Source organism: Zalophus californianus, chromosome 4 (assembly GCF_009762305.2).
Source record: "Zalophus californianus isolate mZalCal1 chromosome 4, mZalCal1.pri.v2, whole genome shotgun sequence".
Classification (NCBI taxonomy): domain Eukaryota; kingdom Metazoa; phylum Chordata; class Mammalia; order Carnivora; family Otariidae; genus Zalophus; species Zalophus californianus.
In genome coordinates this window covers 65,321,769-65,348,458 of record NC_045598.1, presented here as the reverse complement: position 1 = coordinate 65,348,458, position 26,690 = coordinate 65,321,769, and the positions used below count along the sequence as shown (strand labels likewise).

The 26,690-nt window shown below is 37.9% G+C and overlaps 1 protein-coding gene across 2 annotated transcripts in view; it reads right to left on the bottom strand.

Moving 5' to 3' along the window:
- Positions 1-1,244: 1,244 nt before the first annotated feature.
- The window catches only part of PTGFR (prostaglandin F receptor), a 45,054-nt gene continuing 19,608 nt past the window's right edge, over positions 1,245-26,690 (bottom strand). For both annotated transcript variants that reach the window (XM_027582409.2, XM_027582418.2), the window contains exon 3: positions 1,245-5,155. In XM_027582409.2, coding sequence (XP_027438210.1) covers positions 4,853-5,155 — 303 coding nt within the window. In that variant the 3' untranslated portion in view covers positions 1,245-4,852. The remainder of the gene's footprint in view (positions 5,156-26,690) is intronic.

The following is a 26,690-nucleotide window of genomic DNA, read 5'->3' as shown; positions in this document are numbered from 1 at the left end:
TTCCTATTAATTGCAAACAGCATATGTGTTCATTCTAACTTATCTTTATATTTTACAAGCTACTTAGAAGAATGAATCCTATATGCTTTCATTCCATGATTTTCTTAAATAAATAAAAACTTTAAAATAAACAGTTCTAGTTTGAATTATATTAGAAGGGCAAGAATGAAAATATTTGACCTAATATGGAAATCATTTGTGCTGTCCACCAATTATTTTCAGTTCGCCTCCAAGGCATATCATAGTATTGCCTGCACTAACCTGCTTCCTTGAAGGAGGTAGGCCATCACTTGCTTTGGCCAGAGATGTGTGAGCAAAGGAATACTTCTTACCTCTAGGTGGAAGCCCCAGGAGCCAGTTCATGATTCACCAGGCCTTTTTCCCTGTAGCACGGCAAACAGCAACCTAGAAAACCGTGGCTGCTTTGTCACCTAAGGTCTCTGAGTGATTACAATGGACAGAGCTCCCCTTCTGACTGGACAGGAGCCATGGGTGAGATATAAACCTTTGAAGGTTCATGGCATGAAGACTTGGGTGGCGATTTGTTATCACAGACATTTCTCTGCTATCCTGACACATCTAGGCCAGTGTGTTTTGGAAATTATCAGATTCCCATCAAAATTTATGACCTGCCTGGGTGAACCCCAACAACAAGAACAACAACAACAACAGGCAGGAAACAGATACCAAAGGTAATAAAAGAAAACAAGTTGAAATTCTTCTAACCAGTAGCAGAGCTTGCAAACCCAGGCCTCAGGTATTTAAAAGCCATGTTTCATTCTACCTTGGACACTGAGGGGTCTTCCAGCTGGGAGCGAAGGGGTTTGTTTTTGAAGCTGTTTCTTTTATTTATTTATTTATTTTTTTTTTTTTTTTGGAGAGAGGACGAGTGGCTGGGGATTCAGTCATCCTTGTTGTCTGCATGGGCAGGGGGCTCTTTTGGTGCCGGCCTCGGAAGAGGGGGTTCAAGCAGTGAGAGGGTTAGGGTGGGGAGAGGGTTGACTAGGTGAAGGTTCCATTTAAGAAGCGGGGTCTGTCGAAGAGGGGGCTCCCATAAGCAAAAGGATGATCAGCTCGGATGAGGAGGGCTCAGGCGGTGGGAGGGTTTGGACTGGGAGTTTGAACTGCTGGTTGGAACAGGCGGCGATCTTCCCACCAAATAGATGAAAATGGAAGTTTAGGTTCAAGAGTTCCAAGCTTCATATGACCTTCCGAAAAATAGCCACTCTTGATAAACACTAGTCCAAGTTTATTGTAAATCATTTGTTTGAAGTTTTAAACTAGTCAAAACACTAAAATTACATGAGTCGTACACTGATACAAGTCACAAAATATACATATCACTGTTTAATCTCATACAGTCCAGCAAGTATGAAGAACACAAAATATATTTATTCACATAACACATTGTATCTACTGTTAAAATACCTCAGTAACAAGTTGAAGTCCAACATTATTTGCCATGTGGTGAAATATTTGACACCCAGATGAAGAAGTAAGAAAATGGACATTCCCATCTTTCATATTCTGACCTTCGTTTATTAATTTGGAGCAATGATGTGATACAGGCGAAGCTGGCGGCAAGTTTCACACAAAGTTCATCTATGTGTTTAGCAAGTGCTCTTATCTGGGATCTAAATTCAGATTAGACACAAAGCTAAAGTGGGTCTTTCTTTTAAAGACTGAAAATGAGCAAACAAGACCATTTATTGCGTAAGACAGATACATCTGTGTGCGTGCGTGTGTGGTGTGTATGAGTTAACTTTTAGGTATTTTGCACTTCAGCAATACAAATAATTAAAAGGAACTTTCAGCCTTTAGAAAAAAATGTAGAATATTTGTCACTTAGTTAAAGCCTCAGTAAAAAGTGTGATACACTGGGATGCACCTACAACTAATTATGAGTCAACATTATCTGTCTTTGTATTCATAATCATAAAAACCCATATGCTGTTGGCTTTTTTTTGTCTCAGTTTTTAAATTCACTAACAAAAGGAAAAGCCTGGCATTTGCAAGTCATGTGCCCAGAATAATAAATTCTCCCAGAAGTAATATGATCAAATAGTAAGTGAAGTGGTGTTGATACTACTTTACCCAATGAGAAGGGCAATTCAGTTGCTCTGACAGTTTAATTATAAATTTTAAAACAGAGCTTAAAATTTCAAAATTGGTTAACCTGGTGAACACTATTTGTACTATTTATTTCTAGTAATCGGAACAAGTATATTTTCACTTTGAACATTTCTATGAAAGTGGTTGATGGATGTTACAGTCTATTATTCAACACACAATAAGATGCTGAACTACACTGAAATATATATAATAACAGAAATAAAATTCTGAAGTGAGATATATGCATATTGTGTTCACTTTATTTCATTTTCCTTGGACAAAAGGCCTAACACAATGTAAATGCATATTCTTTTACTCCTTTTTTTTTTCAATTTTTGGTGTCTACTTCTTGGGTTTAACCTCATTATAAACCAACTTAGTTGCCCTAAGCCTGTGCTCAGATAATAAAGAGAATCCTTCCAGGATATGCAGAGAATGACTGCCCTGTCATTCCCTAACACCTTACATGCCCATGCATTCCCACATATAGTAAGGTCACAGTATCTCCTCACTATAGATACATGTGGCCAGGGTGACATCATGGCAATAGAACAACCATGATGCCATTTACTTAGAAGCCTTGAAGAGAAGAGGCCGGGAGGCCTGAATGAGAGTTTCTCTGCACGCCTCTCCCGGGTCACAATACATGGAAATGTTTGCTACAGCATCCTATCTAGCATGAGAAGGAAGGATGAAGCTGTGGTTCCTTGTGCCTCAGCTGCCAGGACACCAACACTCTCTTAAGGAGCTGTGGGAAATAAATGTCTCCTCTAAGCCATCTCAATGCTCTAGGCTTTAAGTGCTCTTGAAACACATGAGAACATTCCTGTAATGTAACAGCAATCAGAAATTGCAATGGCTTTTTTTTTTAAGTATATACACTGGATATTTAAATATACATAGACACACACATATATATCAAAATAACCAATATGTAGTTGTCATTTTAAGTAAAAATGCACAAAAACTTTGCAAGTCCATGCCCATTTTGCATCAAAAAAACTCTTGTCTGTAACTCAATTTTGCAAGTGTTTTATGAGCAACTACTATGTATTCTATACATGAGAATAACCTAACTTTGTGTGATTCATCATTTACTGGTCTTAAATTAAGAATATCATGTGCCCCTGTGTGTGTGTGTATTTCCCCTCTTTAAATTCACTGGAAAAAAGTGGTTTCCTTTAAATCTTCAATGAGGTTATTTGCTTAATTTCTTTTCATTTGTTCATAAGAATTTACCAAAAGTCACAAAAGTTGACAACAACTTCCAATGTATATTACCAGTCAAAAGCAAAAATTTGTGAATATAATAATTTAAGTCTAGCTGAAACACATAGATTTCCTGGAGAATGTGAAATCAGGCTCACAGAGAAGGTTAATTTTTTTAAGTGGACCACATGTAATGAAAGCAATAAATCTTTTACAGAAATAAATTTCCTTACTGTGAAGCAGAACTCCCTACCCTATGTTCTGCTAGCCCCAGGACATTTTCAAAGATCACTAAAATTTGGGGGGTTGAATTATACAAAGAAGCAAAGAAGTTTGAAGTATTACTGGGAAATTTGAAGAGAGATCATTATCCCCTGATCTCTTGGCTACCCATAATAATGATCACCAAGTTCCTGACTAACTGCCAATTTTCCCCTTGACATAGGTAACATAGGCTCTAGAAGATGCCATCTTACAGATTTAATGAACTAGCTTTCAACAGAAATTTTTGATATGCTGTGTACGTGTGTGTGTGTGTGTATGTGTGTGTGTGTGTGTGTGTGTAGAAAGCACAAACACGCTAGCTGCAGATAGTCTTTGAATATTATATATAGATTGTGTTTCTTTTGTTCTCTAATACAGAAATGACAGTTCAAAGTAGAGCTTCTTTGCCAATATGCTTTGTACCTATCATGGGGTTTTAAATTCTGTTTGTTTGCATTATCTGCGGCAGAGCTTCACAGGAACTGCTATAAGGCAAATCACCCAGATATGTGCTGAGATGGAGACTGTTTCTCAAAAAATTATTTACTGTGCACTAAAACTTTCAGAGGAAAAGGAGATTATGTGAAAACTGGGTAAATCTATGACACACAAAAAAACCTTCAAGCAACAATTTATCTTCACAATAATACATGCAAGCAGTCATATTTGTCAAAATGACAAGGATAGGCTCATTCTAAGGAGGCTCACGAGGTCAGGCAACCTGATAGCCACACCTGGTGTCATGGAAGTCACTATAAAAAGCCACCATGAGTCCCATGAGACATGACCATACATACATTGATTGAAGCTACATAATGAGGGGTATAACAGACCAGACCCAACAGTGAGCGTGCTCCACTTCATGAGCCTCGTTTATCAAGAACAGCTGCAGAGCAACGACACCCAAACAGCTATTTCACTGTGCAAGTCAATAGTAAGATGCTCTTTGACAAATAGAACATGCAAATGCTTTAGGCTTCAACAGAGTCACTCATTCCAAAAGCGTGAATAACACAAATAAGCCAAATTTTTTTTTCATTTTGACTCCCATGGCATCATCGCATCATGTTTACCTCCAGTTGACAAAAACAAGTGAAAAGATGCAATTGTACAGTGAATTTAACAAATTTCAACAGCCAAATCTGACAAAAGTACCCCCCAAACTAACTGCTGAGGTCTGAATTTTCTAGTTAGGCCTTCTATCTCTATCCAATTAACTGAAATATTGACAAAACTCGCCTGAATGTTGCCCTAGATCTACACTGCCTTACTGTCCTATTAAACCAGGTGTTTGCTGACTTATTTTCTCTGCAACTGGGGACTCAGAAATAGCAGCAACCTTTAAGGAATTTTTAATGGAGCTAAGCTCCCACACATGCAAGCTGATGACATGCACTCCACAGCAGCGTCTGGCCAGTTTGTAGAGGTTCTTAAGGACCGCCTTCCGCAGCAGAATGTACACCCAGGGATCTAAGATTTGATTCCATGTTGCCATTCGGAGAGCGAAAAGTGTTGTTTCACAGGTCTCCAGAGAATGATCTCCATTTATTCCAATGTTGGCCATTGTCACCTGCAAAACAAGCAAAATAACAAAATCCATTGATACAGATATTTTCTCAGTCCTTTAGTTGTTTAACTTAACTAGCTAAGCTGCAAGATATCCATTTCACATTCCACAAAGTGATGTTATTTTGCAAAATACTGACAAAAAGAAATGAACAGTAGCAGGAACATTGATGTAGACATCTGGATCCTTTGAGTTCAAACTGACATTAGAACTACAAAAATGACAACTTATATGGCAAGTCAAATGTGCACAAATAGAACGACCCAAGAGAGGACAAACACTGATACAAGTAATTGACTTTTTCTTACTTTGGGGAATAGTTAAGTTCAAAGCCAACACACATGTGTATGTTTCCATGAAAAAAAACTAAAGTTTATTTATGTAAATAAATTAAAGTACAGATAAACTATAGATAAGAGGTTTTTAGAATGAATTCAGAGCATCTGATACAGGTAGATCGTGACATAAAATATCCATTCATTTGGGCCATGCAATACAATTATACCCATTGTTAAGGTTACCAAAATTAACAAATCTGCCAGGCTGCTTTACTCATAGATAACAGTTTTCTTCTGCAAGTTCTATAAGCCTCTACCGCAAGTCTATGTGCATCTGTGGGCCACTTCAGGACTCCAGTGGCTGTTCACATTTAAAAGCAAAGGTAATTTTAAAAATTATGCTTTCGTTCCTCTGAGTAATCATAAAAGTAAATTAATCTAGATCTCACTCTTATGTGGAATCTAAAACAGACAACCAACAACAAGTTAACTCCCAGGTACAGAGAACAGATTGGTACTTGCCACAAGTGAGGGAAATTTGTGGTGACGTGACTAGACTTATTGTGGTGATCATTTTGCAATATACACAAATATCAAATCATTATGTTGTACATCTGAAAGTAATATGATGTTATAGGTCAATTTTATCTCATAAATCAATCTAGCAGTGAGTAGCTTTTGAGTGTTTACTATATCCAGGTATTGTGCTAGATACGAGTGATGCAGAGGTGAATATTTAGAGAAATCCCATCTAACATATGATATATGTTGCTTATTTATCTAGTTTTTATTTCTGCCTCTCACATTAAAATAGAATCTTCTTGAAAACATATATTTTTCTCTGATTGGTTCTCTGTTGTATCCCCAGCACCTGGCATACAGTAGGGCAATTAATATTTGTTGAATGAATTAAATGAATGAAGTCCCTACGAGGAGAGCCCAGCAAGAACACAAACCGTTAAATGTTGTAGCATAACACAGGCACGTAAAAGGTGCCATAGGCAGGGCTATTTACTGACCTGTGATCTCAGGTGCGGTTATTGAAAATTTTAAGTTTTTGCAATTTTTTTAGTGTATCAAAACTTCAATTATTCAGACTTGACTAAGTTTGAATTTATAGTGATTCTGCTGTAGTTTGTCTGAATTTTCCTTGGCACTAGTTTTTTAAGGAAATTTAAATAAATACATAATCAAAACTATTTCTGGTGGAATGTCCAACTTCTTAGACACCAAACCATTTTCTAGAATTTTATCAACATCCATTTGCACATGAACAATGTCTCTAATAATTACACACGGTTCTCATCTAGTCACTGAAGTGGATGTTTTCACATGTGGTTCCCTTATTCTAAGAAGCAGACTATTCCTTTTCTCTTTTCTGTCAACACAGAACACTAGTTCAGAGACGGTGACTTTGGGGAATGATAGGGTACACAGAAGTACAATCCACTGATTTGCAAGTTACTGTCCCTTATAATATTATCATCCAAACACTGATCTTTGAGTCTGACACTTAAATAACCACAAAGATAGGGGCTAGTTGTGAATATGCAGTTACAATCCAGCCTTATTGGATGGTGAAAAAGTCCCATCTGGAAGCTTTGCCAAGGGACCGTTCCATTCCATCTCCGTGTTTCAGAAGTTGAACTTCTGTGTTATTTAGATGACTGGTGATTAAAGAACTAGGTACAAATGATGGATTTTTAAATACCACAGCACCTATGAGTATTTGCAAATGAGAAATTTCATTTCTTTTTTAGGATTTTATTTATTCATTTGAGAGAGAGAGCATGAGTGGGGGGTGGAGGGGAGGCAGAGGCAGAAGAAGCAGACTCCCCGCTGATCAGGGATCCTGACACGGGGCTCGTTCCGAGGGCCCTGAGATCATGACCTGAGCAAAAGGCAGACGCTTCACCAACTGAGCCATCCAGGCACCCTGAGAAATTTCTTTTTAATTGAATTGCAATGGCAGTTTTGGAAAAGGAACCTTACGTAAATTACTGAATCCATCTCAACTAAACAGGTGACTTTTAGAGTTAAATATATTTGTGGTGATTTAACCATACAGCATTCGTGAAATAGAATATTTTATCTCTGCAATAGTGACTGCAAGAAACTTCGGGGGAAAAAATTACTCTTACGCAAATCCAGAAATATAGATTTAAAAAAAACTGTAAAAAATTGAAATATAGAGGCTCTGAGAGGATACTTCTTTACAACTATGATTTTTTTCCATACTTAAATTGTTATAAGTGTCTACTCCATTAAATATAAAAGGTAACAATATTTCAGTCATTTCCCATTTACTGACTACTCATTAAGAATTTTTTTAAAATAGTATTTTGAGCATGGTAGATGATTTAGAGATTAGTAAGACAAAAATACCACAATGGGGGGAGGACAAGAGCATATGGTATTTCTTATACCCCAGCGTAGAATAGCTGCATAATGTTGCCCATCCCTAAAGTATAGATCGGTGCTGCAAAATAGAAACACTTGTACAGAGCAACTTTTTATTTCCTACTGGATGTATGTATCGATAGAAGATAAACCAATGACCCAGCTGACAGCACATTCCTGCCTCTGCTGAAAGACTGTCAAAGTTGCAAAGAAATGAGAAAACAGGGCATGCTGTTTAGATACCGCCCCCTTTGGAATGGGACAAACAACCATCATACTTTATGTGCATATTTGCTCCTTCAGACCAGCTGAAGAAATGATGTATAAAATGAATAATGGGGAAAATTTTAAACTAAACAGTACATAGAGAAGAAAAAATATACCTAAAAAATCAAAAAGTTCATCAAAATCAAGAAAGTTCATTTGTAGAATCCATGCATTTTCATTTGCTATTCCAGTCTCTTCTCCCAGGCCTGCATTTTTTTTTTTTTAAGTCTGTTGGGTGGAAAGATTTATGCGAGAATTCCTAGGAATAACTGTCCATATGGTCCTCAGCTACTAATACTTACAAAATAATGTTTTAACTTCTTTTTCTGACACTTTTTAAAGGAATAAAATATAGCCATTTATCCCAGAATACCAAATATAACAAAATGTAAAATAAATAAAATGTATATATGTTATGTCACATGCGATCCCTTCTTTAAGAAAACCTCCAGAAAATGTAAAATAAGTACAATCAAAAGATATACGCTAGAGACCAAATAGAGAATGTACTAAGTTACAATAAAAATAAGTTATTCCTAACTGAATGAAAACAAACTATACAGTTAAGAGAACATCCTTATGACAAACGGCAGACCCCTCATAGGTTAACTGACCACTATGAAAACACAGGCCAGCACGAGTCCAGAAGAACTGGTCATTCTGGCAGTTATGGGATCCTGAATCATGGGAAAGGTAGAAAGTCTCTTGTAAACCAGAATGTGCCACATAGGAGTGAGAGACATAGCCATGAATACTAACAATAGAAACTAGAGCTGAGTATTTCCCTGTGCTAGGAAGCCTCTTTTTTATGTATAGGTCAAATAATCTTCCTAACAACCCTGTGACATTTGCATTATCTGCATCTTACAGATAAGAAAAGTATGGTTCAGCAAGATAAGAGACCAGTCCATGGGAAGCATCAGAGCCTGTCCAGGGCCTGTTCTTCTAATGACTCCATTAGACTGCCTACAGCCCCGCAGTGTACTTGCTCGATTTTCTTACCAAACGTCACCCAGAGAGAGAGTAGAGAAAGCCTTCTGAGGAGTGGGAGACACTATGGGAAGCACTTGCCTGAAGGAACAGAGACCTCACAGCAACCACACCTAGGGAAGGACACCGTAGAATCTGTTTCAGCATCAAGAAAAGGGCATTTCCTGGCCCTGTTCCTGCCAGTTCTCCTGCTAACATCCCCACCCACCCTGAGGCTGTGTTGGGATGGAAGGAGAAAACAGTGCAGAATTGAGGCCTTGTTCCCATCATAAAAATGCCTGAAGAAGCCTTCCTCTTTCTCCCTTCAGATTAACACAGATACACAGACCTTGCCCCTAAAATAGGCCAAGGATGACAAGACAGGGGCAACTAAACAAGATTTAGGATTGATGTCTCCTAGTCAGAGGGATCCAGGGAATTCTGTTCAAATTTCTTAGTGCAAAGCTAGAGATGATACAGAGTAAAAAATTATGTGTTCATGTGATCACTACCACCAAGGTACAATTTCATACTTCAGAAAGTAAAGCAGGAATGTAACTGAACAGATTCCAAGAACAAAGGGAGACAGAATATGCTTCACTTATAAACACACAGAACTCTATATCGCCTCACATGAGAAGACAGAATCACAAAATCTTTGAGAAAGCAGGAAAGTTTCCTTCATCCAGTCCAATCCTCTTTATAAAGCAGAAATTCCTTGCAGGTGTCTTTAAGTATCTGGTGGAAAAGACTCAGCACGACTCATAGGAGAATCCCTTCCATTTAAACTGTGCGGGTTGTTGGGGCACCTGGATGGCCCCCATCAGTTAAGCACCCAACTCTTGATTTTGGCTCCGGTCACGATCTCGGGGTCATGATCTCAGGGTCATGAGATCGAGCCCCGAGTCAGACTCCGCGCTGAGCATGGAGCCTGCTTAAGATTCTCCCCTCTCCTCTGCCCCTACCTCCACGCTTGTGCACGCTCTCTCTAAAAATAATTTAAAAAAATAAACTGTGAGTTGTAGAACATTCTCTATCATCATGAGTTGAAATTTACATATTCTAGTATTTGTCTCCAGAGCAGCATGGAATAAGTGCTATCACCTTTTCACATACGTTAAAAAATAACATTAACTTCTATCTATTTCTCCATTTCTTCTACTGCTCCTCATACAACATGGCTTGCAAATGCCTGGCTGTCCCCCTCTTATACACTAGTTTCTTGATCTTCCTTTAAAAAAAAAATGCAGCGGGCGCCTGGGTGCCTTAGTCGTTAAGCATCTGCCTTCGGCTCAGGTCATGATCCCAGGGTCCTGGGATGGAGCCCCGCATCGGGCTCCCTGCTCAGCACTCCCCCTGCTTGTGTTCCCTCTCTTGCTGTCTCTCTCTCTGTGTCAAATAAATAAATAAAATCTTTTTAAAAAATAAATAAATAAATAATAAATAAATAAATAAATAAATAAATAAATAAATAAATAAAATAAATGCACTGGTCAGAAATAAAATTTACACTCTCTATATAGTTAAACAAGGACAGAGCGCAGTGAAACAATCATTGCTTAAAATCCAGACAAACGACTCCTATCTGTGCCTCCAGGATTATCTCAGCTAGTTTCTCCTTTGAATAGGTCCTAACTCCCACTGCATTACAAGAAATAAGCTTCTTACTTATTAGATGTACTCCTAGTGAATATGTGGAACAAGACAACCATCACATTTCCCTGCTTATTTCCAAATTATTCAGACTTATATGTATGGATGTATAAATATTTAGACATAAATATGCACAGTTACAGTCCCATATCTGTGACTCTGTCTTAATGGATTAGCTTTGCAGTATATATATCGAATTCTGGAGCCTCAGATATCAAACCCGGGGCAGGAGCCCTGTACATGCTCTCTGATCTACTCACATGATGTCACTCAAACCCTCTCAAGTTTGCTGTTTTATCACTTAAAAACCAGACCATTCTATTATGGGCTCCTAACTGGTCCTCCAGACACAATTTACTTATTCACTTATCTTATTTCAATTTGTTCGTTGTATTTGTCAAATATTTCATAAATGCCACAACACACCATTTTCCCTGTCCTTCCCTCACCAGGAAGGACCCGTCTAAATCCTCCACCCTTCCCAATCCCATCTTCTCCAAGAAGCCTTCCCTAATCTCTCTATATCTCATAAACTCTCTCATTCTATACTCCCCTCACATTTGCCACCATTCCACTGGCACTGATAGACACTAGATCAGTACCATGTGTAAAATATATAATGAGAAAATGTCCACATAATAGTCCTTCGGTTATATTGTATGTGCCTTATGTCTTTAACTTCTTCAAATCTTTCTCCTCTACTTTTGACAGGATAATTGGGAAAAGACTCCCACAGTTGAGATGAAGAAAGACAAGAAGAAACAGGTAGTTTGAAGTGCAGAATTTTGGAGAGTTAAGCAGAAAGCAGGCTGCGCAGCCCCAAATTCAAGAAGTCAAGGATTTACAGTGAAAAACAAGAGAAGTAAATGAAAGCTTATGTGGACGCGTGTTTCAAAGACTGCCTCCGACTCTGAGACCATTCATCTCTAGCCTGTCCGAGTGCCTATGTACTTAAGATTAAAGGAATCTGCTACAATTAAAGTTAGTTTAAAATTTTTAATTTTCTTAAGGTGATAAATCAAACATTTATTTTACTGTTTAGGGAAGGGTCCCTAATCTCTGGTCAAACTTGAGAATCATTGTGGAGGGTAAAGGGCAGAAGCACAGATGCAGAGATTCCTACCTGGCCAGATCCCAAAAGGGTTTTGAGGACCTAGAAAGGGCAGGGGGTGCGGGGATATCTTCAAAATGCTACAACAGAGACTTCTCTGTCTAAGAGGTCCTCATCTGGGCTAAAGGGCTTCTGCCATCCCTGCACCTCCTACATAATAAGTTGTTAGACTCAACAGCTAACACTGATTAGTCAGTGAGTTTGATTTAACTCTAGAAAAGCTCTGGCCTACCTACAACTGGCCATTGACTGTTCCTGTCAGTGTGTGACCGCTCCAGCCACAGGGGAGAGTCAGGAAGACCAGACCAGTCCAATAGGGTGACTTAGGCCCCATAGGAACAATGGAATTCCTTTGCCCTAACATGTCTTCAAGAAAGGAAAGAAAGGGAAGGGAAAAGTCCTGTTGGCAATTTATATACTTTATTTCATCCCCACAAAATTCCCAGGGATAGTTACTATTTTTCTGATACTGCAGATAAGAAAACAAAATCACAGAGACATTAACTTGCCCAAGTTCCCACTGCTGGTAAGTGGCAGAGGCAGGATTTAAACTTGTCTACCTGGCTTCAGAGCTTCTGATCTTTTACTAAACCATTCCCAGTAATGAGACCAATAATTGTGTATTTATGAACAAGATGATAAACCAAAAATAATAACAAACATTTATGAGTACTTACTATGTTCCAGATGCTGCTTTATTTATCTTTTAGAGATTTTATTTATTTATTTGACAGACAGAGAGAGCACAAACAGGGAGAAAGGGAGAGGGAGAAACAGGTTCCCTGCTGAGCAGGGAGCCCCATGCAGGGCTCAATCCCAGGACCCGGAGATCATGACGTGAGCCAAAGGCAAACGCTTAACCAACTAAGCCATCCAGGTGGCCCCAGACACTGTTTTAATATTTTACAACTATTATCATATTTAATCCTGTTAACAACTCTTTGAGGAAAGCAGTATTTTCCCTATGTCAAGATGAAGGAGCTGAAGCATGGAGAAAGAAGTTAAGTAATTTGCCCAAGGTCATAGAACTAAAAAGTGATGGGGTCAGGATTTGAAGAGCTGGAGATGGTGAGTGAGGATGCATGTATTTGTCTCCTTGGCATTAGTAGGTCTCATTTTTAACTCACTAAGTTTTTATTTCTTTCTGCCATATCTGGTGTTCTTTCTAGCTGATTCTAGCACTTTTTCACCCAGTATTTCTATTAATGCACTTTCACTAGTATCTTTTGTTAAAATCAGGAATGTATGCTATTAAATATGTTGCTCCAAATCTCTCGTGCCCATAACAACAGATGTGACAGGTAGGTCATTTGGGTCCAGTACCCCTCAGCTGAGGTGTCCTTCGGAAGCATAGTTGTCAAAAAGACGCAAGGGCAAAGGATACCTATCTGTCCTGGAAGGGAAGGATTTTTTTAATTTACTAATAAAGTGATGCAGACAATAAGACAAAACTCAGCATCCTTTTTTTTCCTTCATATCTACTCCACGATAAAGGGCATAATTTTCATTTTAGTACCCGCTTTTGGTCTTCAGATGTCCTTTTGGATCCCGTTTATTTATTTTTTTTAATCCACACTTGTAATTATTATCCTTATTCCATCATTTCTGTTCTTTGACACTGATGAAAATAAAAAATCAATAGGCAAATTTTTTAGATCTTACAAGATAACATGTGTATGAGAATATATGTGTTTGTTTTATGTCCTGCCTTGTTATAAAAGTAGTCTGAGGCATTTTACTTTGAACTATGCTTTTAACAGCACTGTAAACTCTGGTTCTTTCTAGCTGTAATTATCTACCTCAAACCCATAGTTAAGCTAACAAACATGGATTATGTTTTAAACATTGGCAATGATAGACACAGAAGACATTTTCATCCTAATCAAGAACTTTTTAACTAACATGTCATATCTAAAGTAATTATTAGCAACTCATCTTTGAGTTAGAGAGAACAGACCTAGTTGGAAATTAGTCATAGTATGGGAGCGACCCTCTTTCAGAAACAAAAGACTACTTTGACTGTTGGCAACACTGTTTCAACAGCAAAAGTGGACTGTAGAGGAAGGTGTTTCCGTAAACATCTGCTCTGAAACATATTATGTTTTTCCAAAGAGAAATTTCCAACTGGCAAAGTTCCTTTATTATTAGAGAAGTTCAGAAAGAATTTCTGAAGCATTCTCTAAGTTCTAGGACAATAATTCATTAGCTAATGAGAATTTTTAATGAAATGAGCGTCCCTTTGAAAATAAAAAGATAACCATGATCTATTCTTCAACTCTCTTAGCAGCAGATTCCACAGCTCCATCAACCCCATCAAGAAAAAGACTTTGTCTGTCTTGTGGACTCCTTTATCCTCAGTGCCACACTCCATACTTGGTATATAACAGGTACTCGATAAATACCAACTGAAGAAATAAATGAATAAGAAGAAAGTTTAGGGTCCATGGAGACCACAAACCATGACTATTGTTATACTGTGCTGGGCTAATAGTTGGTGCGTAACTATTAACTGGCATACAACCTTCTCTATAATGCACAAAACTATCCCAATTTACTTCAAGGGCCACATGGCCATCATAAATGAATAGCTTACATCAAGTTTATGATACCATTATGTTCAACATCCAATAGAACACAGATTTAATGGGTTTTGGGATCTTAAGCAGGGTAAGGAGGGGATCTTTTTAATTCATTTTATTTTACTTATTTACTTATTTATTTTTGCTAAGAGACTAAGTTATTTAAAGTGGTAAACGTGGGCCTTGAAAGTTTAGCATAACCATGTCACCGATGTATCTTTCTGGTATGATTTTAGGGATGCAATTATGATGGCATTTTTGCATTCCATTAATCGTTACTTCCCTCAGGCTTCAAAAAGTTAATCATGTACTGCTGTAATCAATATAATAATAATCATGTAATCAGCATACTAATAATTTTTTAAAAATAATAAATTGCACTAAATTCTTTTGTTAGTTACAGTTAAGACTGAGACCAGCAATCACTGTCTAAAAATCAATTTTACTAAAATATGAAAACTTGCTACCTTATGCCATCTAAATTCCTAAGTAAAGATTCCCATAGCTTTTTTTTAAAAATCACAAAAATCCAACTTTTAAATAAAAAGAAAATTTTTACAATGCAGAATATATAGTTATTAGGTAGAGCTGATGTTCTTTCTGAAAAAAAAATTACTAATTGCCAGATCTCTTTTACCTAAGAATTCACAGTTGCTAATATGAATTGCATCTGCTACCACTGTAGCTGAAGTCTAGGGCTTATAGTAAAGCATGAGAAAACTTCTGAGAATGTGTCAAAAAGGTCTACTAGAAAGGATACATCAGCCATAGTATCATTTATCCCTAACAAGGGGTTCACAGTCCTGCAATATCTGGCTTTTATGAAGCAGACTGAGTCCTCCAACTATTTTATGGATAAATCGTGATTATTTTCTAAAATGAACACCAAGTTCATTCCATCCCTTTTAATGTTACTGTAACCCACGCATGAAATGTCCTCTGCTTCACTACTGACCCCATACTTTTGCTTCACTGAAGGCACCTCATTCCCATTGCTCTCACAGACCACAGTGCTGGTCAGAAGTATTTCCTTGTCATGCTACTGACTGAGATATTGCTCACTGCCTCACTCGTAGCTTGCTAAACAGTATGTGGTCACCCCGTTCTTTTCCTTTGTCCAATCTTGAAGACCTCTATTATAAAAAGCCGGTGGCCTGCCTTCATTCCAATAAAATCACTGGTGTTTTTGTCCTGCACCTTGATGTTCAGGAAGATCTGTAGGTGAAACTGTTTGGAACCCTGGATATCTGGGGCAAATGGGGTGTTAGGGCTATATAAGTTATACCTGTCAACTGACACTGCGCATGTCAATCATTCCTGCTGACAAATGACACCAAATAAAGCAAAAGGCAAAAGCACCAGCACATGCCTAGTGGACTTCAATCATCTCCTGTTAGACCATCTCTAGAAATGAATCATGCCAATAGAGGATGTTCAGGAATGCTCCTACCTCCTGGGATCTCAGTATGGTGTTGAATTTGATGCCACATTAACCCTATACTTCAGCAGCCTCTCAGAAAAAAGTATCGGTTGTCTTCAATTTTCTGTCACTGAATACGATATCACTCTGAAATAAAGGTCTAGCAATAATTTTTTAGGTCCAATGAATAACTTAAATTGTGTATAGTTCTTGCTAGTTCTTGCAGTACAGAGCAGGACCTGGGTGGGGTTTTTTTATTCATTTATTTTTGTTTTTTAAAGGTGTATTGTCCATCTGATATAAACAAGTCTTAGTAAGGGGGCACCTGGGTGGCTCAGTCCGTCAAGCATTGTACTCTTGATTGCGGCTCAGGTCATGATCTCAGAGTTGTGAGATCAAGCCCCACATTAGGTTCCGTGCTACCCACCCCACCCCTCTTTCTCTCTCTATCCTTAAAAAAAAAAAAAAATAATAGTCTCAGTAACAAACCAATGTCAACTACGGTTCTCCTTGGTATAATAATTATGTGACAAATTATTTTATAAGCATATTACCAATTCCAGAAGACTGCTTCCAATTTATAACTATTGAATCAGAACAATTTCTAAGATTTCAAGGCAACAAACAAAATATTGTTATATGACTTTCAGTATTGTGGTATAATAAAGAATTTGGCTGGCCATTTTTCCTGATTCCTGGGAGGGAGCGTCTAAAGCGTAGGAATTTCCTAAATGATGGGTGTGTCTTTATTACTCATGGTGGGCCCCTGAATTCATGGGTGTTTGTGCCAATGAGGTGATTCCTGGTGAACCCCTAGATAATTTCAGGATGGGGGCAGGCCATGGTGGAAAGACCACTCATGTAATTACAGATGGTCCCTAACTTACGATGGTTCAACTTAGGATTTTTTCAACTTTATGATAATACAAACCTGTACACATTCAGCAGAAACCATACTTCGAATTTTGAATGTTAATCTTTTCCCAGGCCATATGCAGTATGATCCTCTCTTGTGATGCAGGGCAGCAAGTGGCAACGAGCCAAAGCTCCCAGTCAGCCAATCACCAAGGTAAACAAATGATACACTTACAACTACCCATACAACTCTTCTGCTTTTCACTTTCAGTACAGTAGTCCATAAACTACATGAGATATTGAACACTTTATTATAAAATAGGCTATGTGTTAGATGATTCTACCCAACTGTAGGCTAATGTAAGTGTTCTGAACATGTTTAAGACAGGTTAGACCAAGCTATGATGGTTAGTAAGTTAGATGCATAAAAAGCATCTTTGACTTACGATATTCTCAACTTACAATGGGTTTATCAGAACATAATCCCATCATGATGTCGAGAAAAATCTGTGACGGGTTGGGGCTTTGAGCCACAAGATGTTAGCCTGACCTCCTAGAGATTGACACGGTCAATGATTCCGTCAATCCTGCGTAGGTAATGAAACCCAATAAAAACTCTGGACATTCAAAGCTCAGGTGAGCTTTCCTGGTTGCTGCTACAGACTGATGTACTGGGAAGGTGAAAACATTCTGAAGACATGGAAGCCTGGTGTTGGGGATCCTCCCAGATCTCACCCCCTGGGTCTCTTATTCTGGCTAGCCTGATGGGTATCTTTTACAATAAAGCTGTAATCATGAGTATAGTATTTTCCTGAGTTCTGTGAGTCATTCTAGAGAATTAATAAATCTGAAGAAGTAGTAGGAACTCCTGATTTTGTAGCCAGTTGGTAAGAAAAGCAAGGGGCCCGGGAATCCTCAGGCTTGCAGCTAGTGTCTGGAGTGAGGGCAGTCTTGAGGGAGACAGTGCCCCTAATCTGTGAAATCTGAAATAACTCCAGGCAGTTAGCATCGGAATTGCAATGCAGGTACCTTGTTACAACTTTGAGCATGTCAGAGTGACAAAGGTCAAGTAAGGCTGGAAGTATTGCAATAGCCCTGGATTCCTTCAGTTTAGGTATCCTGATATTGATCTTGCATGTTGGGACTGGATACCATTTTCATACCATTAAGAAGCTGTTGGGAGGATATACATGAACTTTTCAATTAAGCTGTGATGGTTATCTTAGGTATAACTAGCAGTAAAAAAATTCTCAGCATTTTGTTCAAAGAGCAGAGTTTTGAATGGAGTTATAACACAGTCCCCCTCTGATTGACATTTAAGACAAATATTCTATTATAGAAGAGATTAAAGGTTGCAACTGGAAAGGACCTTAAAAATCATGTGGCCTAATTTGTTCATTTCACAGGGAAGAAAACAACCAAAGCCAAGGAGATCAGTGATTTGCTCAATAGCTATTTATCATCCAAGCTGGGACAAGAGAAGATCTGTAATATCTAAAATCATACTGTAATTCTCATGCTCTTTGTGGTAAGACACTGTTCAGGAACTAAGGCAGATAAATTCTAGTCAGGTTGTCTTGCCACAGAGAGAGGCAGAAAAAAATGGCGTGCAGGATATAATCAAATGTCTTGTCTTCTATAGATCATTAAAGTAGCACTTTTAATGTCTCCTTTACATTTCTGCTGACAAAGCATAACAAAAGGGGTAGCCTATGCAGATATTCATCATTCTAGAAGCATTTATAAAGCATCTATTATAAATCAGTACTAGGCATTTAGAGATGTCAAGATGAATTATTAGGCCCCTCTTTTCTAATGGGAGGACCTTCATCCTTCATAAAAACATAAATGCAACTGTGTAAGTCCTGCAATCAAGACCACAAGGGAGCACTGCAAAGAAAGCTGTGAGTATTGTGGAAGGGACTTCTCTGCCTAACTAAGGGATTTGGCCCTTATTCTTCAAATATGTCAGGTCATTAAAAGATTTTAGGCAACGAAAGGAAAACCAAACTTCCTTATTGCATACATGGGACATGACTTTGCCAACTTGCTTAAAGCTCTCGAAAGGAAGGCTTATCTTGTTGCTGTCCTCTCTATAGGGCTCAGTGCCAACAGTGGCTTTTCCAAAGCTGTAAAGAAGGTACACCTCTCTAACTTTGTATTCTTCAGCCTCTATTACAGAAGTCTTGTGACAAAGAATGTAGAATTGATTCCTTGTCTGAACAATGAAAACTCCGTTCTATAATTCCTGGCTCAAGTGAGGGGCATGAAGGAATCTGAACCACATAGAGAGAATCATGCACGCACAGCTGAGATGTAAGCACGTTCAAGGACAACCCCTCACACCCCCAGCCCCTTGAGTGGCCAAGGCACTGTCTGAAGGGAAATGCAAGTAAGAGACTCTGGCTGCAGAAGTCCTTCAAACATGAAGCTCTCCAATTCTATAAGGAACAGCAGAGGGAATTTTGCTGCTTGTACAAATTTTTGCTTCTCAAGATTCTAGGGATTCAAAGTGATACAGTCCATCAAAACATACAAATGTAAACTAATCATACAAAAATAATACATTCATCTAGAAAATACAAGAAATCTTTGTTGAGAGGCCTGGCAGTTGAGAATATCAGTTTTATTATCAGACAAAGCCAAACTGAGGGGCATCCTACAAAATAACACAAGAACTTTTCAAAAGTGTCAAGGTCATGACAGACAAGGAAAGACCAAGGGAACATGACAATGAATGCTGTCATGACAATATAATGTTGGATCTTGAATTGGACACTGGAACAGAAAGAAGACATAAGTAGAAAAGCTGTTGATCCAAATAAAGTCTTTACTTAAGTTAATATATGGAAACTCTCCGTAATAATTCTGCAAACTCTTCAGTACATCTAAAACTATTTTTTAAAAATTTTTAAAGCTTACATTTTTTTAAAAGAAATGTAGATTTTAGAGTCAGAGTCCTGGGTTTAAAACATGGTTCTACCACTTTTTAGCAATGTGGCCTTGAGCACATTCCTTAATCTCTCTGTGCCTTAGTTTCCTCATCAGTAAAAGGGGAATTTAAAACAATTTTATAAGTGAATAAGATTAAGTAAAATAATGTATTTAAACCCTCAGTATTGTGTCAGGTACATAATAAGTTCTTAAAAAATTATATCTAGTATTTGCTTATAAACATGACCATAATTATTATACTTGTCATTACTATAGTTGTTATTATTAGGATTTCCTGGTTCTGGAGTCACTTCAAGAACTAATAAAAGTCCAATACTACTGTAGATAGTATGCATTTATCCTTTTCTTCATTTTGTTAGAGTGGAGTAACCCTGCTCCAATACGTTCTGGGACCAACTAAATAACCAGTCTTGGGTGTGTGCAGTTGCTGAGTGTGGTATGAGTGGGGTGGGAGTTGAAAGGGACAAGTACAGCGATGGAGAAATTCTTACTAGCTTCATCAAGCTATATCATTCTCTATTAATGAGCAGGTGATTATATACCAGCAGCAGAAAGGCATCACCAACATTAAGCAACGCATACACTGCTTATATGCTGTCAGTTACAACTAGATCTCTGTGTGCCAGAAGTGTTGCTGAGATTTTCTCTTCAGAAATCTGGTGCTGATACTTTTGCTGGATTGCATACCACTCTTAGATATCCTAGGTATACAGTTCCCAAGAGTTAGGAGTGTACCAGGACAATATGTGAACTAATGAATTACCATGAATGAAATAAATGAAATGAATGGGGCGCATGGGAGGCTCAGTTGTTAAGCATCTGCCTTCGACTCAGGTCATGATCCCAGGGTCCTGGGATTGAGTCCTGCATCAGGCTCCTTGCTCAGCAGGGAGTCGGCTTCTCCATCTACCTCTCCCCCCTGCTCGTGATCTCTCTCTCTCTCTCAGACTGATAAATAAAATCTTTCAAAAAAATGAAATGAATGAATGAAAACCCTCTGGATCTCTTTTTTAAACAATGACACGCAGACAGTCCCCAATTCATAAACTTTTGAAATATCACTCATTTATAAGTTACCATTTAGAGCTCACAGAATATAGCTCACCGTAACAATGTAGAGTCTACTTATTGTGTAAGCTAATTTAAAATATTGTACCACTGACACAAAAAAATTAACTGAAGTAAAATTCTGTTGCAATATTAATAATCAAAAGTTTTCTAAATTTAACTGTATGTCACATCTGAATACTATATAGAGTTCCAACTTCTGGAATACCTATTTCCTTGTTAGTCCAAAGGTACTCATACTTGTCTTTCACATTCTCCTTTCCCCCAAAACCTGTACTCCAAATCAGACTTCTAATCACAACCACTTCCCCATGAGCTTTGAATCGAACTATTTCACCTCCTTCCACTGCTCTAAGGGACTTACCCCTAAGACTCACCCTCTAACATTATTGCATAATTTAAAAAGTAAGTGAAACTTCTGGGAGGGAGTTCAATCTTTTTGCAGGGCAATGTGGTAAAATATATCACAAGTCTTCATCAGGTAGTTCCCCCTTGAAAATACCAATTCTATGTCTATGAATCTATTCTCATCAAGTAAATAGAAATAGTGTGCAAAAATCCACAAGATGCTCAACTCAGTGCTGTTTATAAAGTAGGAAAATAGAATCAACCCCTAACAAAATTGGTTATAGTATACCTACACAATGGAATAGCTTGCAGTCATTAAAATGACGTTGCCTAAGAATGCTTACAGATAAAATATTTATGTTATAGTTTAGAAAATAAAGATGACAAAATAATAGCATTTCAGTTTGACTAATATAATAATTATCACAATAGCTAAAACTTACTGCATAATTACTATGGACCTTCTGAGACAAGTACTACCAATATTCCCATTTCAATGATAAAGAAAAAGAGACTAAAAAAAGTTGATTAATTTGCCCAAGGTCAAATCGTTAGTAAAGATAATCTGGTTCCCAAAGTCATACTCTTAATACAGTCTCTCTAATACATGTGTATATGTTTTGAGAAAAGCATGGAAGTATATAAACAAAAATGGAACAGTACTTAACAGAGCCTGGGTATGTACTTGTGTAAAAAAAAAAAAAAAATCTAAAATGGCTTCCTAAAGATGCCCCAACCCCAGCTGAACCCACCCAGACTTCTGACCTACAAAACTATGATATTTTAAAGCAGGTGCTGTTTCACACTGCTAAGTTTATTGGAATTTGTTATGTAGTAATAGAAAGTTAACACAGTACTTATGAAGGACTTAAAATTAGGAAATAGTAAAATCTGTATCCAGGAATCTACAACAGCCATTACATTTAATGGAGAAAATATAGATACATTTTAAGATCCAGAACAAGACACGGATACCCATTATTACCAACACCTCTGAACATAGTATAGCAATTCCTGGCTAATGCTTTGAGGAGAAAATGAGGTATATAAGAATTAGAAGAAAAGAGATAAACTTTTGTTATCTAGAAATGATTAGAATCAATAAATTATTAAAACTGATAAAAGAGTGGTGCTTGGGTGCCTCAGTCGGTTAAGCGTTTGCCTTCAGCTCAGGTCATGATCCCAGGGTCCTGGGATCAAGTCCCACATTGGGCTCCCTGCTCAGCAGGAAGCCTGCTTCTCCCTCTCCCACTCCCCCTGCTTGTGTTCCCTCTCTTGCTGTGTCTCTCTCTGTCAAATAAATAAATAAAATCTTTAAAAAAAAAACTGATAAAAGTTCAGCAACTTGCTGAATATATGACCAACTTAGATAAATCAGACACTTCCCTAACTAACATTACCAACAGTAGAATGTAATAAAAAATACCATTCTAAATAGCATAGAAATTATAAAGAGTCTAGGAATTTACTTAAGAAATTAACAAGACCTTGGGGTGCCTGGGTGGCTCAGTCAGTTAAGCGTCTGCCTTCCGCTCAGGTCATGATCCCAGGGTCCTGGGATCGAGCCCCACATTGGGCTCCCTACTCAGCTGGAGCCTACTTCTCCCTCTGCCTCTGCTCCCACCTCCCACCCCGCTTGTGATGTCTCTCTCTGTGTGTCAAATAAATAAATAAAATCTTAAAAAAAAAAATAAACAAGACCTTTAAAGGGGCTTACATTTTTAATTTGTCTTTTTCTGTATTTTTCCAATTTAATATAATAAACATCTACTACTTTGGGGCGCCTGGGTGGCTCAGTTGGTTAAGCGACTGCCTTCGGCTCAGGTCATGATCCTGGAGTCCCGGGATCGAGTCCCGCATCGGGCTCCCCGCTCAGTGGGGAGTCTGCTTCTCCCTCTGACCCTCTTCCCTCTCGTGCTCTCTATCTCTGATTCTCTCTCTCTCTCTCAAATAAATAAATAAAATCTTTAAAAAATAAATAAATAAAAATAAACATCTACTACTTTGCTAATAAAAATATACCATATCAATGGTGATATTCAAAATATGTAGAACATTGGCACCAATCAATCAGAATGGCACAGGCAATAAATAAGCAGTTCAGCCTTGTACCTTATAATTGTTAATTAAGTGATTATTATATTTCTCACTCTGAATTGGCTGGGAAGACAGACTTCAGGTTTCTAACTTCTCTGAGGTTTTTCTCTTACTTAATTATATTTCCTTAGTAGAAGACAGGGAAGAGAGCACAATTAGATCAGGAAGGCAAGAGGCTTTACTGAAAAGATTGCAGGCAGCAAAAACAGAGCTAGCATGGAAAGGGGAAGGACTTGTCTCTGAGGCTGGAGGCTGGAAAAGCAAAGGGAGTTAGCCCTCATGGTCGGCACCTGACACTTCTCTCCTGCCTGAGGAGACAGAACAAAAAAGTGAGCATAGCTCAGATTGCATCTCTCTGCATGAACTCAGTTGTTTCACGAACGAGAGTGCTGGGGACCTTGCCATCACCTGCCTTCAAATGATGAAATGAAGAGGTTAAATGTCAAGATTATGACATGACGAGGTTAAAAATCCCTCATGGAGTTTGATTCTCAGACCCCAGGGGTAATCCAAAGATATTGATTAATGCACAAAATACTTAATAAGTACCTTTACAAAATCCACCAGAGCACTATGCAAATTTAATATAAAAAAACAGCTTAAGAGGTCAAATTAATTTCACTTTATAAACATAATCAAGGGAAGCAATGGAGACACCCTCTGTATACTTTAACCATGATCAATCCCACATTGAAGGCAAATCATCACAAACTGCACGAATGATTCACACACATCACTAAGAAACATGTAAGTAATCCTATGACTTGGTCTGAAAATGACCACCAAAAGCACCAAGACTGTTCTCCTTCCCTTAGGAGACCATCACCCAAAGCTCAGAAAACTTCTTCCTTGCATACTGTAAAACTGTGGCTCCAATTCCACTCCCTTCTTTCCAGTATAAATTATGTTATTTTGTCCATCAAACTACCAAGTTCTGTGCTATTATTTGCAATACCAGAAAGCCAAGTCCTTCCTCCATGGTTGTATAGTAGACATTGTATTCTTACAAGGTTTTCCACATAATACCACGAAAATGACCTCACTTAAAAGAACATGACTTTTCCCAGAAATAAATGAGAAGTAACAAAATATGTAATCAACAAGAAATTAGGCTTTGCATTCAGGTAAGTGATTTGATGAAGAAAATGGGCTTAACTAGCCTTCATATTTCCCTGGTTTGATTAACCAGTGAAAGACAGAAGGGCCAAGACTCCTCTAGCCCTGAGGGTAAAGGTCCAAAATCCCAAAACCAGATCCTATCTTAGAGAAGAACTGACCTTATTAAACACATTCATATTAAGAAGCACATCATGAAAAGAAAGGCTGAGGTATAAACCTAAAATGGCATTTACTACAAGTCTATGGAAAAGAAATCAGTGAGGAAAAGGGTGACGTCATTTAACCCAAGGAAGAAAAGAAAACAAAGTTTATAAATCAACAATTAAATCAAAAGACAAGAAATGCATTCCTGGGAGAGAACTCAGTCTCACGACTAGTGGTTAAGAGTCTACTTCACTAAACCCAAAGACTACCAGAGACCACAATGAACCTGAACTCAAGGGGGCTTTGGTCAAGAACTCACCACTCTTCGTCTCTTGGTGGAGACTAAATACAGACAAAGCTTCTCAGCAAAGCTGCCCCTTGGGAGGTCATGGGCACTTGCTCACACTAGCTCTTTTGTAAAAGAGCTGGTTCTGCTCATGCCTCCCCAAATAAACTACAAAATCCTCTGAAGTTAGGACCCCATTTTAGTCATGTTTATACACCCATGTAGCATATGTGCAAATGCCCATGCTAGGCACTCAGTAAATGTTTTTCAAATTGCCACTGGGTTTTACTATGCAACCAAATGGAATCATGGTCGTAACAGTAATAATAGCTATCACACAGAAACTTTTACTGGATGCTTACCAGGTATCATGTAGAAAATCATGTTACTTGATTAAATCAGTGATGTAGTCAGTATTATTATTCATATTTTACAGAAGTTAAAATTGAGGCACACAATGATTCTTAGTAATTTCCAAAGGACATGTGGTTAGTCTGTCCAAACTCAGGTAGTGAGAAATGTCTGCATACAATAGGCTACAGGAGCTCACCTAATTAGAAGTAGAGATTCAAGGGTAGGCTAAAGAGATTCAGTAGAGTCATACGTTGTGGGGTCAATGCTGACGAAGATGCTCATTGGTATAAACAACATAAATTGAGAAACCTTTGCATATAATAGGTACCTGCTAAATATCTGATGGGTAAATGTTGCACTGAAGTTGGAAACTGGTTTTCCAAGTTAGTAAATCCTACTGAGGTCCTAATTATGCCATTCAACAGGGAACGAATACTGATCCTTCCTTCCCAATAACAGAAGGTAGAGAATAGTTAAGCACCTTGACTCAGAAAGCAGAGCCTCTTCTCAGGTCAGAATTTGCTAAAGTTTGTTATTTTGGGGCCAGCTGTCTTTCTCTTCCCAGAAAGATTCACTTCTGCAGGGTACTCAAGGTTTAAAATATTTTAGGACCCTACAGAAAAGCTCTGCAAAATAAAATTATATGCCTTGTTCATATTTGATACAGTTTAAATGGTGGGAACTGTGGTATTAAAATCAATAGCAAAAAAAAAATGACTTTTATTCCAAAGTCAAACCCTAAATAAACCCTAAACAAGGGATATATAAACTCCTGGTCCATCTGGCATGTAATACACACCTTCCTATAAATGCATGTATGTGTGTGTCCTTCATATTATAATAACATATGCAGTGATGACTGAACATTTCTCTTTTGTATTAAAATAATTATTAGGGCATTTCAAAGCTGATTTCTCTAGAGTTAAGAAACAGAAAACCATTTGTAACTAAACATGAAGTTACCTATTTTTGTGTGCATGTGTGTGTAATGCTATGCAAAACCAGAACCAAAAAATTAATAATAATAAAAAGAATTAAAAGTGGGCCAAATAACTTCATCTCAAGAGCAAAATGCAGATGGATAACTGCATATTCTCAGCCAAATTAATGCCCATCGAGGTGCCCTTTGCTCAACCAACAGAGAAGATATATTGAAGTTATTAATCAAGCATAATAGATAAGGTATAATTAAATGTTTCCTTTATAACTGTACTTCAAGCCTTAAGGAGAATTACTTTGAAAGGATTTCCTTTGTTACTCACAAGCTAATCTTTATTTAATAGTGATTTATTATTTGCTTTACTTCTCCATATAAATTCTAGAAAGGTAATTTATTCGTTACTCATGTGTCAAATGAAATTTCAAACAAACAACTTTCTGCTATAGTTCTTCTCCATTGCAATCCATTCTTTTATATGGCAGCCAAAGTGATCTTCTTAAACCATGGAACAGATCATACCTTTCCCTTGTTAAGAAACTCTCCAAAGGTTTCCCACTGAATTTCAATCCAAAGCCACCATGGCCCATAAAAGAATCTGACCCTTGCCTTCCTCTCCATCCTCAAGTTCTACCACCTTCACCGGCGCTCCCTTGCTCCAGGTAATGGCCTTTGTTTTGTCCCTCATTACAACAGCT